This window comes from Vigna umbellata, chromosome 8 (assembly GCF_029865625.1).
Source record: "Vigna umbellata cultivar VRB3 chromosome 8, Vumbellata_1.0, whole genome shotgun sequence".
NCBI classification, from domain to species: domain Eukaryota; kingdom Viridiplantae; phylum Streptophyta; class Magnoliopsida; order Fabales; family Fabaceae; genus Vigna; species Vigna umbellata.
In genome coordinates this window covers 38,745,306-38,759,288 of record NC_142172.1, presented here as the reverse complement: position 1 = coordinate 38,759,288, position 13,983 = coordinate 38,745,306, and the positions used below count along the sequence as shown (strand labels likewise).

General features: G+C 30.3%; 1 protein-coding gene across 1 annotated transcript; it reads left to right on the top strand.

Annotated features, from left to right (window-relative positions):
* Nucleotides 1-2,200: 2,200 nt before the first annotated feature.
* Nucleotides 2,201-6,643, top strand: LOC124833609 (receptor-like protein 4). Its single transcript, XM_047308126.2, has 9 exons — nt 2,201-2,486; nt 2,559-3,614; nt 3,699-3,849; nt 3,940-4,011; nt 4,388-4,456; nt 4,551-4,619; nt 4,845-4,922; nt 5,201-5,406; nt 6,157-6,643. Exons 1-9 carry the CDS (start codon nt 2,378-2,380, stop codon nt 6,261-6,263), a joined length of 1,917 nt encoding a protein of 638 aa, XP_047164082.1. The 5' UTR covers nt 2,201-2,377; the 3' UTR covers nt 6,264-6,643.
* The last annotated feature ends 7,340 nt before the right edge of the window (nt 6,644-13,983 follow it).

Here is a 13,983-nt window from a genome sequence, read left to right as displayed (position 1 = left end):
TTTGGAACTCAAACCTGGATGTGGTTGTTGTTAAACTCGTTTCGTCTGATTATTCATAATTTATTGTAAATATTTGATTTTGCCATTCGCTGAATAGAAAATCATTATCAAATACATCAGACAGATTTTGTTAATATGTTTTTAAATGATAATTAGAGTATAAATTTATAGAATGTTATACCAGTTTTCAAAGACTACAAATTATTTATTGTTCTAATAATTTCTTGAGAGATCACCTGGTGTTATATAATTAGTCGTTGGTTACTCACAATTAAGTTATTTACAAGTAGTTAATAAAGTGATCAATTAAAAATATTCTTACCATGAAAAATTACGGTTTAGTTGATAAATATTAGTTCTTATTCAATCGTTTTTTTGAATTTAAATTTCTAACGAGATAGTAGTTTACTCGATAAAAGTATCAATGTTATAAATTTTTAATGAATATTGGTTGATGACAAAGTCGACTAAAATTTGTTAGACTTTATTTTCGGTTGATATTAATAAATAATCAATGAAATTGATGTTATATTTAATATATTTACTTCTAGTTGTTTACAAATATTGATCATGTTAGTTTTACAATATTGTTAATTGAAATTATGTTATCGACTTTAAAAATTAATTAATGTTTGTTAAAATATCTATTTAGCCAACTTTTAAAAATTGATATGTAATTTAACCAGTTACAGTTTTATATTTTACAAAATATATGTTTGATAAATGTAAGAGTTATGAAAAAACTAAGAGTATAATTGACTTTTAAAACTGGAGCTTGATTATTTTCACTAATAAAAATCGAATTTATAAGTGAAAAAAAAAAATAGTTAGCTGAGTTTCATAAGTAAAGACTACCATAATTTTAAAACTATTTTTTTTCTTCCTTTAACTTTTTTTAGTGTATTTGACAATTGGAGAATGTTATAGGATTTCTGACATTAAGATTTACAATTTTTACCAATTATTTTCTCTTATTTTTTTATCTTTTAAAAAATTTGTTTGTATGTGTCATTTAAATATTTAAGGTGAATCTCTCTTTTTTGTCAGAATTGTTAAAAGGTGTTCAAACTTTTTATATGAATATTTATGTGTAAATATTGTATTATATGTGTATAAAGGTCTCGGTAGAGTTATTTGTGTTAATAGCTCACAATCTAAGTAGGGGAGTTAGTAAATTATAATAGTATTGAGTTGTATTTAAATTGAAGTTGCAAACCATTGTTTGATAGAAATGAGAATTGATAATTGAATTTGTTTATAATCAGTCAGGTTCCATGTTTTGTAAACGGACATAAAAAGCTAAATAAATGATATTTTGACATTTTTTTCAAATATAAACTAATATTTGGATGATTTGATGATTTTTAACTTGAACATATAAGAAAAGGACTAATAAAAGGACAAAAACATAATTTTGATGCAATTTTTAAAAAAATTACCAAAATGAGTAGTTTCAAAAAATTGGGATGGTAGATAAGTCAGATAAATGTAGCACGACTTCAGTTTAAATGATTTTATAAAGTTAAAGTTTTATTAATGTAATATAGCTTTAGTTCAGAACATTTTTTTTAAACTAAAATTATATATTTTAATATAATTTCCACCAGAATTGAATTAAAGTGATTATACATTGATACGTCTTCAGTTCTAAATGTATTGTATTTTTTTTTATATGATTTCAACTTAAAAATATTTTAAACTAAAATTGTGTCAATTTCTTTCAATATAATTGTATAAAGATAACATAACTTGTATTCTGAATTTTTTCAAATATACCAATTTCGGTAATTTAAAAAAAAAAATACACGAGAAAAAAGTATGCTTTTAAAAGACGTACATAATGAACAGTGATGTCATATAATTTATCTTATTGTAACAGTTTATAAATTTATGCCTTGGATGTTTTAATAACGCCAAAAATACAAAACCCGTGAAAGATGTAACTAATTTCATAACATTTATATGTATTCCGATAAAATGGTCGTATTGTATTTGTATAATGATGTAAGCAAAATATGTTTATTTAAAGGAGTGTGATAAGTTGGAGCATGAGGTTTTTAAATGTGATGAACACTTAAAAATGTAAAAGAGTTAAAAAAAAAATGGTTAAAAAACATTTTTCAAAAAATGTCGTGAGAAAATGAGCATGAGGTGATAGTGTGGAGTGAAGAAGGGAGTTTAGAAAGAGAAATGAAACAACGGTCATTGCATAGTATAGTAAAGCGTTCATACCTACTCTCTCCTTCAATTCAACTATATTCTCCCGCTAATCTCGCCATCTTCCACTCTCTTCTCTCTGGTTTTGTCATAATTATCATCTCCGCATCACAACCCCACGCTATCCTCACTTCCACCTTCATTCACTTTCACACACACCATGACTTTACTTTTCTTCATCTCTTTCTTTTTCTTTTTCTTTTTCTTCACCATCACTATCACCACCTCTGCACCACCACCACCACACCCTCCTCCGCCATATCCCTACGGTAAGAAACTTAGCTCTTCCTCTCTCCTCTCACATTTCATTCTTCGGTAACACTCTTCAATTCATTCCGCAGGTTTATCCTACCACATTAACTGTGGCACTTCTGCCAACTCCACAGACTCCTTCAACACCACATGGCTTTCCGACCGTTTCTTCTCCGCCGGCTCCTCCGCCCTCGTCTCCCAGCCTCTCAACTTCCCCCTCCCCTCCGAGAAAACCCTCCGCTTCTTCCCTCCCTCCTCCTACGGCAAGAAAAACTGCTACACCTTCCCCTCCCTCCCCTCCTCCTCTCGCTACCTTCTCCGCACCTTCACCGTCTACGACAACTACGACGCCAAGTCCCGCCCTCCCTCCTTCGACGTCGCCCTCTCCTCCACCGTCCTCTTCAGCTGGCGCTCCCCCTGGCCCGAGTCCACCGCTGCCAAGGGCGCCTACTCCGACCTCTTCGCCTCCCTCTCCAACACCTCCTCCTCCCTCGATCTCTGCTTCTACGGCTTCGCCACCGATGCCCCCCTCATCTCCTCCATCGAGCTCATCCAGGTGCACCCTTCCGCCTACGACGCACCCGACAACATTATCCTCGTCAACTACGGCCGCATTTCCTGCGGCGCCCCCCAGCATTGGGGAGCCGCCTTCTCCAACGACACCGACCGCTTCGCCCGCTCCTGGCAGCCGGACTCTGCCTTCCGAAAAATCCCCCAAGATTCCAACGACGTCAGCTTCCTCTCCACGTCGAAATCGATCTCCGGCGCGGACGAGGAGCCTAATTACTTCCCCATGAAGGTGTACCAGTCGGCGGTGACCACGGAGGGGACGCTGGAGTACGAATTGGAGGTGGACGCGAAGATGGACTATACCGTGTGGCTTCACTTCGCGGAAATCGATTCCAGCGTGAAAAAAGTAGGGGAGAGGGTCTTCGACGTGTTCATCAACGGCGATAATGTTACCAGGGTTGACATATACAAACAAGTTGGTGGTTTCTCTGCGTTGACTTTGCATTACACCCTCAAGAACTTGAGCTCCAACGCGTTCACACTGAAGCTCGTGCCGGTTGTGGGTGCCCCTCTCATTAGTGGCGTTGAGAATTACGCATTGGTTCCAATCGATCCCTCCACTCTCCCTCTCCAAGGTCTCACACATTTTGTATAATTTTATTTCATTCATTGTTTCATAATGGCATAATAGAAAGTTACGAATTGTAATGTGTTTGCAGCGACTGCGATGAAGGCGTTGAAAGAGTCGCTTCGTATTCCTGATAGAATGGGTTGGAATGGTGATCCCTGCGCCCCTACTACTTGGGATGCTTGGGAGGGTGTTACCTGCCGCATGACTACCGATAAAACTGCTCTCGTCATAAGTGAGATGTAATGTAACTCTTCTTTCCATCCTTTTTCAATTTATTTACTCTGCCAATTCATGTTGCAATGAAATCTTAATTCCTGTTGCGGTTTCAGAGATCTTGGCACTCAGGGCTTGAAAGGGTACATAAGCGACCAGATTAGTCTTTTGTCCAACTTGGTAAGCCTGTAAGTATCACCGTCTCTACTTTCAACCCATTTTTTTTTCTGATATGTGAAACCGTTTAGATAGACTCATGATGTTCTGCATTCTACCTCATAAATGAATGCTATGGCTACTGCAAGTATTTCGATTTTCCATACCTGGCCTTTCTCTAAGTTTGTTGTTTGTTGTCCTTCATATTGCCATTTTTTTCCATAATTTTTTTAGTGGAGGCTTCTGTCTTGTATCCACATTCATTATTTATAATTAAGTGTTGCTCTCAGTTTCAATGTTGGAAACGATATTTTATGCCTTTGCCATATACGTATTCTGATTCATGCAGCACGTGTTTTGCCAGACAGTGTTGCTCATTTTCATATTGTGGGCAACTTAATTTTACAGGAATTTGAGTTCTAATTCCTTGGCGGGCGAAATACCAGCTGGACTGGGTCAAAAATCTCTTATACAAGTGTAAGAACAGTTATTATCCCAGTTAGCTACTAGTTCTAGCAGACGAGTAATAATGCTACATCTCCTTAAAAATTCTCCTCCTACTTTACTGTAGGGATTTATCAAACAATCAGTTAACGGGATCCATACCTGACGGTTTGGCATCTTCGAATTTGAAGCTCGTGTAAGTATCTACTACATCTGCATCAATTAATGTGATCGTCTCTTTAGGTTCTATAACCTCGTTATTTTCTTTCTTTTTCTGTTTTGTAAGACGTGTAGTCCTTCCTCTAGATTTAGCGCTTATTTTCCCTCAAGTTCAATATCTTTTTCTGTCACAAATGGGGATGCTGCAATGCTTCTGCTTTATAAAAAATATATCATTTTCTAATCTTTTTAATCATGTCAGGCTACTGAATGGTAACCTATTGGAAGGGCAAGTTCCAGAGCAACTTTATTCTGTTGGTGTGCATGGTGGAGCTATTGAGTATGTCATTTTAATTTGCTATCTTTGCTCTATCTGCTTCTGCATAATTTTGTGTTCAGATTGAAATGTTGAATAACTTTGCTTGTGTATATAATAATAATCCTTATTTGCTATCTCTGCTCTATCCTTATTTTGCTTGTGTGTATAATAATCCTTACTAGTTATTTAACTTTCTATGGATGCAAAAAAGAACTACATATTAATCATGTGTGACCGGTTGTATAATCCAACGAGAAATAATCTTTTTTAAATATTCAATGTGATTTTTTTTTATTCAGTCTCTCTGGCAACAAGGGATTGTGCGGTGTACCATCTCTTCCATCATGTCCTATGTTTTGGGAGCATGGCAGATTATCCAGTCGGGGTAAACTTGCAATAGGCTTGTCATGTCTTTTTGTTTTGTGTGTGGTACTGCTGTTGGCATATATCTACATCAGGAGGAAAAGGAACGATTATGATTTTGCTCTTCCTCATGAATTAATTTGTAAGTATGATTTCAATAAGATTCTGTGTTTGTCATGCATCTTTATTTATAATATTCCTTGTGACGTGTATTGGTTTTCTGGGGCTAACGTGACCTTGCTTTATTTGCTTTGTCGGAGTAGTAGTTGCTCTTTTCTATAACTATCGGACTCTTTTATGAATATACTTTATACACATAGGATTTCATTTTCGTGCAGTATTTATATTAGTTTTCTTGTTCTGGCAAACTCTGACTGGGTGAAATTTCTAACTGCTCCTGTCATGATCATGAAAGCATCCTTCATAAATATTATTTTACTTTTGCTGTCATGTGTATTATTCAAGTTTCATCACGTGTTCATTATTTCAAAAGTGGCAAAATGACGTACATTCTATATCGGAATTTAAATCAAGATTTAAGTTAATGTACCGGTCTTCATTAATCATTAGTTTTTTCCTATGAATAACCTCCATTTCCGGTTCAATCCGGGGTTGGATCAAAGATAAATGAAGAAGTCATTTAAATCCAATCTAACCGATTTTTTAGGGGCCTTGGACATGGCATCTGCTGTGATATTTTGTTTTCTTCTATAAAATGGATCCTCTTATTGAATTTCACTTCTAGCAAGTGTTGGGTTCCAGCTGCTTAAATTCCACCAAATGATGAGATATTCGGTTTAAAAGGACTTCTTAGTTTTAAGAGTTCTATTTATCAACTTTGAATATCGAAATCCTGTGCTAATATCGACTGTTACTGTGACTTCTTCTGCAGCATTAGCTGCCAAGAGAAACCGCTATCAGAGGCAGAAATCGTTGATGCTTCTTGAGCTAGAGAGTCAACATGCCAAGGGACTACCTTCACCTTTTACTCCACTATAACTTTTTTTTTTCAACTGATATGAAAGATTCATTTCATTGGTTTCGGGTAAACATACACAGTTATTGCTTAGAGAAGGTAATTAAATGTAACAGGCTAGCAGCATCCCTGAGCCATCAGGCAAAGTCACATTAGAAAGAAAAAAAAGAAAATGATTTACAGGGGTTGGTCTGCTTTTCTTCTACAACTTTGCCATGTCGAGGATTGCTCAAGATTCCTAGTGCCACACACAGTGAAAATAGTTTCCTGAATCATCAAAGAAAGGAATATCCCTTGTTGTATCTCTAGCCATCTGTACCTTTTGATGAACACACATACCTGACAAATAAATAACCTCATCAATGTATACAATTGGAGCCAGAACTTGGCCTCCAGTTTTTCATGTTCTGCTCGATTCATACACAACCCTGTATACTGATCTATGTAGCAAAACATCAGTGAGTTTTGTTGGACATTGTATTATTGTTTGAAATTTTTCCACGGATTTACCAAGTAAAGGATGGTCCAGAAGATTCCATGCCTTTTAGGCACATAAATACTTGTATTTTGATTTGGTCCCTTCGCGTTACCTAAAGCTACAATTTAGAATTGATGCCAACAGTAGGCAGTGCTGTAGATAATTAATAAGCACACTTTATAAAAATTTTGCTGTTCATTGTTAAACCCTAACTGATAGGGATCCTATTGAACTTAAAATTACTACCTTCCGATAATAAAACTTATATCTAATTTACTTACGGCTCATTTCCAACACTAGATTCTAGAAAGACGGATCTTTCTTGGATAATAGAATTATGGAAGGATAAAGACAACTCTAGTTGAACTCTTTTTTTCATCTCTTGGAACCTTCCATAAAGCGACAGCTTATTACTCAGTGTTGTCTTCCACTAAAAACGATAAAAAAAAACAGAAGATTTAAAGTTCATATTTATCTCCCCTGTACTTTTAATGTAAAGAGATTCACATTATTTACATTTTAAATTGTATTCACTCTTAGTCCATGTTTGTTTCCAATGAGAGAAACAGAGTACGTTGATTTGAAAGGATAACACGAAAAATTGAGATGGATAATATTTTTTTTTTATAATATACTTTGACAATATTTTTTGACAACATTTTAACATCATCTACGTGTCATTATATGATTGGTCCAGGTTAGTGTTTATGATTATTATTATTGATTGTGCAATAATTTTAGACAAGTCACGTAAATAATATTAAAATATTGTCAAAAAAATATTATCAAAATATCTTTATTCAATTTTTTTAGGTTTCTCTATCTCGTGTACAAAGAAAAGTGGAGAAAGTTTTGGAAATCAAAACTTCACAATATTTTATAATTTGATATACATAAAATAACAATAACAATAATATTACTAATATTAACCATTACAATTAATAATAATATAAATTTATATTTTATCAATAATAATATAAATAATAACATGAGTGATAAAAAATATAAATAATAATTTACATATCAATTAAATAATTTACAAACTTTCACAAACTTTTATCTTATTTTTTACTATTTTTTTAATCCAAACAACTTCACTTTTACCTTTTTTTTTCTCAAATTCATTCATTTTCACTCTTACAAATTTATCTTTAAATCCAAACACAAGTTTATATTTTTAATAAGTAAAACTTCTTTATTTTATGTTTTCAAAAGTGATCCTTTTGAATAACTATCGTATTAACTAAAACTTAAACTAAGAGCCCATGTTTTAAAATAAAAAGATATAAATAAAATAAAGAAATTGAGCAATAATTTTTATTAAAAACACAAAGAAAGTTTATATTTATTAAAAAATCACGGGGAATTTAATTGTTTATTGGTTAGGATGCCACACCCATGTTTTGAAATTAAGTTATTGTACATGTATATATAGTGAGTCTCTTTTATTGAAATTAAAATATAAGTATTTTATTGATGATTATAATATCATCAATCATAATATCATCAATAACGGGTCATGCCTGATAGGTTAGATGGTCAAGAAAAATGTTGGGTTAAAATTTTCAATCCATTAATCTGTTTTGATGTAATCCATCTAATAAATTAAATTGATAAGTCAAAGACATGCTAATTCCTCTTGTACTAATCAATTTTTTTAATTTAAAATTTAAAATAAAAATTAATTTAAAAATTAATTTTTTGATATTATATTTTTTAAAGATGTAAATATACAATTATATTATAATTTAAATCTTAACACTTATAAATTAAGTTCTAATTTTTAATTATAATATAATAATTTAACATGTAACTATAATAATTATTTTAACTTATCTAATAAAAATATTAAATTAAAAATTTATAAAATTTTTACATAATTAAATATATTTTTAATATTTATTTTTATACATATATACAAACAATTTTTAAAATTAGAAAATTTTAGAAAAAATAGGGGACCAACTGCCAACTTATCTTATGGTGTAACGGTTAAAACTGATAATCCATTTTAATAGATCAATGACATACCGAGGCAACGGGTTGGGTCGGGCATGGATAGTATCTACCCGCAACCCGATCGGCTACACGCTGGATATCCCTGCATAAAAAATTCCGTGGATTTTTTTCAATCTGTGGATACTCATTAGATACCCGTTTTCAACCCACAAATATTTAAATAAGGTTTAAATTAAATTATAAGTTAAAGAGAACCATTTAATATATTTGTTACATATTAAAAAGATATAATGTAATTTTTAGTTAAACAAAACAAATACTGAACAACTTTTGAAAAAATAAAAGATAGAAACACCAAATAAAGTCTCAATTTAGTCACAAAGATTAACCCACAAATACCTATCAGAGAGATAAAGAATTTCCAAGAGAATGCATACAGGAACCTAAACCCAAATTCTGAAAACGAACGCAATCACATAAATCTCCAAACCGCGATAATCACCATGGTCTTAAAAAATCCAATTTGCATCAATGAACTAAAATTCAAAAAAACTCAAAACACTCATTCAAATCATAACCTCAAAATCGCGTCACCAATCATCATGGAAGAAATCAAGAAACGAACTCTCAAAACGCCAATCAAAACTTACAAAAGAAACCCCCAAAACCAGAGAACAAATAAAACCCTAATTTCAAATCCCAAATCGGAACAAAACCCCAATCAGAACCAAGAGAGAGAGGAAGAGGGAATAGAACCTACTCCCTACGCGAGCTGAAGCAAAAGGAAGAAGAAAAGAGTCAGAGAGAATTTTCTAATGGGATTTTATGTATATGTTTAATATCTTTATTAGGGTTTTAGGTCAAAAGTAATGTAACCCCTTTTTTCTTTCTTTCTTTTAAAAAAAAGTAATTTGAAAGGAATCCTAAGTTATTATTATTAAAATTTCCCTTTTTTAAGAGTAATAAAAAAAATTAATTTTAAAAAATATTAATTAAATTTTTATTATTTTTTTTCGGATAACGGTATATGCGGATTGGATAGTATAATATCTGCATTCGACCCATTTAAAAACGGATATTAAAATACTTGTTATCCATTACTGACGCAAAATGTTTTGCCATGAGCGAAACCGAATTGGCATCCCGATTTTTACGGATTTTCTTTCCTTTTTTTAACTAATAAAAAAATGTTATTTGCATGTGTTTTTGACAGAGTTGTTCCAATTATTTCTCTCATCTCCTTTTCTTTTTGTCATTTTGATTGGTGTTGCAGCTGTGTATTCTCATTAGTTTGTTAGAATCTATATTTTTATAGTGTTCAGTCGAAAGTATATTAAATTTCTTACATATATATATAATGAATATCAAAATTTAGTTATTCCTTTTCTAAGTAGGTCAAATTGAGAAGTAGCTACCAATTCCATTTTAGCGAGATGGTTATTTTAAAATTAGAGAAAACTTGACATTAGTTGGATAAATTAAAAATGTAAAATTTAAAATTTTATTTCAAAAGTAATTCTTTTTATAATCTAAAGTTATCTTTTTTCATTTTTCATTCTATATTTAACTCAATTTTTGATTGGCGGAAATTTAAGTATTATAATTTCAATAATATTTTTAATATCAACTAGAATTACTTCCAAACCAAAAGTTGATTGTTCTTTTTTTTTCAATATTCGACCAACATTGATTAAAATTATTTTTAAATTAATAAAAAATTTAATATATTTTTTAAGTAGATGATCAATAAATTATTTTATTTAAGAAAATACATTATATTACTTAAATAAATATTTGAAAATTAAAATAATTTAAAATTATATAAATTCAAATAAAATGTATTTTGAATGTACTGTAATTTTCGAAAATCTTTATCCAATTCAATAGATAAGTTAATTAGTGGTATTATTTATAGAGGAACTATAGAAAAAAAATATTAATACAGGAAATTTCTAATTTATTTCAATGAAATTAACTATTTTTTTAATGCTGATGAGCTAGTTTATTTGGTAATAAAAGACGGTATATAGTACTAGAAATTTTTAACCAAACATATAAATAACTAAAAAGTTCATTTTCCAACTTAGATTTAAGTCCTCTAAAGTGCTATATAATTTACACTTCATCCTAGAACAGTCTTAATTAATTGAGTTGTTTTTATTAGAAGACTGATAAATATTTTAAATGAATGACATTAATTATTTTCTGTCTCCCCCTGTCCGACTTTTGAATAAAAGTATGTATGAATATAAAAAATTCACTTTACTACATCAGTCATAAATATGACAACAATGCTATAAATTACTAGTTCATTTATCATTTGAAAAATAATTTTTCTAAAAGATTGTGAATTAATAGAAAGGGTAAAGTATTTGAAACAAAAACATAACTTGAAAAATAATATTTCGTAGGAGTAAATGCAACGTGAAAACAATATTCAATAAAATGGAAATGCAAATATATGATGGCTGGCACAATGTAAGAATTTTTAAAACAATGTCCTTCCTTTGGGTTATAACTAAATCAACAATAATTTTTGTCTGAAAGTTGTTGGACAGATTATGAATACTCTAATCAGTTGTGTTCAGTGTAGTTTATACTCATTACGATATTCATGCATATTTGTGACAATGCCATGTTACATAAGATAAAAGTTTAATATATCACATCAATTAAATTTTTCATAAACTTTCTAAATCTATTCTTAATGACTTCTAAATTCTTTAAAAACACAAGAACATTTTATTCTCAAATTGATTCACTTTTTCACCCCAAATTCACTCTAGCAACTCTTTCTTTAAAATAAAAACACCTAAAAATCAATGGAAACATAGGTCTCATTTCATATACCACGAATAAGATTATAAATGTTTACATTTTTTTCAAATGAATTTTAAAAGTTTTAAAATATGTTTAGAAAAAATTTCAAATTATAAATATCAAGTTTAAGTTTATTTATTTAATTAATAAATGAGGCTGAACAAATATTCTGTGAGTTTAAATGGAATATTTGTCTGTTCAACTCGTTCACATTACAAATAGGAAGAATCTAGTAGTAGTTTCTTGATTAGACGTTTCCCATAGGCTACTACTTCTTATGGTATCACACTGACTTCCAAACCTTTTTTTTTATTGTACCATATTTCCAAAATAAAAAAATTCAATGTCTACTTTAATGTTAACAATTTGAAACAAAATACCTTAACATAAATCAAAATGTTAAATAACTAAATTTCTAACCCAAGTTTCAAAACTTTACAAAATTTCAAATATACGTTCTACAAATTAATATTTAAAAAATAAAGAAGGAAAATGGAAAGGGATAAAAAAAATCTTCCTTCATTTATTTTCTCATGATATCTTCCTTACATTATTCTCATAAAATTCTTGAACATCTTTGTTCATTTTGAAACAAGTTTTCCAAAATGTAAATTTTTTACTTGCTTAAAGTCCATTTCAAATTAAAAGGTCAATAAAGAAACATACATAATTAGAATTAGGGATGAAAAAAAATAAAGTATTAAGGATGAAAAAAAATAAAGTATGATAGATTAATTCATCGTTTAGTCAAACAACGCATTCTGAGACGACGTCATCAATCCTGGTACCCAACATAACTTGTCTTGTTCAACCAGACAGACCAACTCGTCTAGCTCGATAGACCAACCCAACCTTGGGATATTACCATAAAAAGATAGATCCTCTAACTAGGAAGTAAAATTAGAAAAGATGAAGCAAAAGTCGCACAACCTATTATTTGAATGTTGTTTAAAGAACGAGACTTTCCCTGTTATAAAAGGTAAGCATAGTGATTTGTCAATGTCATTCTGAGTTGTTTCAATCAAGTCATCCACTATTGATGTAAGTCATATTATTTTGTTGTCATTTAATTACTATTATTATACATAAAAATTAAATTTTGATTTCACTTTTTATGTTAGGAAATAAAAAACGCAAGCTTCTGGTTGCTGTTAAAATGGGGAAGACTCAACTTGATATATATTTGGATGAACCAACATTCGATGCTGATATTACTAAATTGTAGAAGAGTAACTATCAATGTTTTTCATATTTGTTGGCTAGAGTGCTTAGTATCCCAATTACTATAGTTGCATCTAAATATGATTTCAGCATTGGTTCAAAATTTTTGAATAAGTATAAAAGTCATCTATTGTCAAAAAATGTTGAAATAGTAATTTGTACTTCCATACAAAAGCATGAGTTTCGTGATTTAGATGATGATGTTGTTGAAGATGAAAGTGAAGAAAGAAAGTTCTTCTAATATTGCATCTAATAACCTTAAAAGGGGAAATGATGAATTTGAACGAAGGAATAATGATGGAACTGATTGTTATTTTTTTTATTTTTAATATTATAAATCGAATGATTGTGGAAACAAAAATAATTTAGTGTACAATTAGATTTTGATATATTATAGGAAATTCAAATGCAGATAATGATGTTATATTCAAATAAGTGATAAATTATTCAAATGTAACCCGGCAACGTGTCTAACAGTTCAGCATCAACTTAACATAAATTTGTTTCAGCCTGACATTCCGACAGTTCAACAAGCAATATTGTAAAAATCAATCCATTATTAAGTTGCAAACTAATCCAACCGAACCTATTTTGATGAAACAAAATTAGACCGAACTTAAATAGATATATTAACTCATTTTGTTACCCTCGAGAATCTATATATTGAATCCATTTAACCCTTTTATATACTATTCTATTTAATATTGTTCTTCTTTGTTATACTTCCATATATTTAAAAAAAATAATTTATCTTTTTTTATCTCGAGCTTTAGAATATAAAATTTGAAAAAAAATTAAAATACAAATTTTGTATTTTTAATTGTATAATTTAAAATATATTTTTTATTTTTCATTTTGAACTGTATAATTTTAAATATATATTTTTATTATAAATTATAAATATAAAATATAAATTATAAAATAAAAAATATATTCTAAATTGTATAACTTAAAATATAAATAGAAGTGCTGAGTCGAAAGAATAAACTATAAAAACGGTTCAGTTTCTTAAGAAAGTACACGGAGAAACTACAGAAGTTAGGCATTTTTATATTCTAGTTTTGGTCCATCAATGCTAGTACTACTTCTAGCCACCCAAACTCGTTAAGCCCACCTATCTATTGATCCAATTTGGCAATTGCTGCGTCTCACAAAAAAGTTAGATAAAAATTGGGTTTGCGTACTCGTAATCCGTACAAACTTTATTCTAACTTTTTATGACATAGTCAGATTCAGTTTTCCATATTGTCATCTGCATGGCAATG

Excerpts from the sequence above, each read along its gene's own strand:
- LOC124833609 (XM_047308126.2), top strand. The coding sequence starts at position 2,378 with ATGACTTTACTTTTCTTCATCTCTTTCTTTTTCTTTTTCTTTTTCTTC. Across the intron at positions 4,012-4,387 it reads TTGTCCAACTTGGTAAGCCT|GAATTTGAGTTCTAATTCCT; the intron begins GTAAGTATCACC and ends TTAATTTTACAG. Across the intron at positions 5,407-6,156 it reads TCTTCCTCATGAATTAATTT|CATTAGCTGCCAAGAGAAAC; the intron begins GTAAGTATGATT and ends CTTCTTCTGCAG.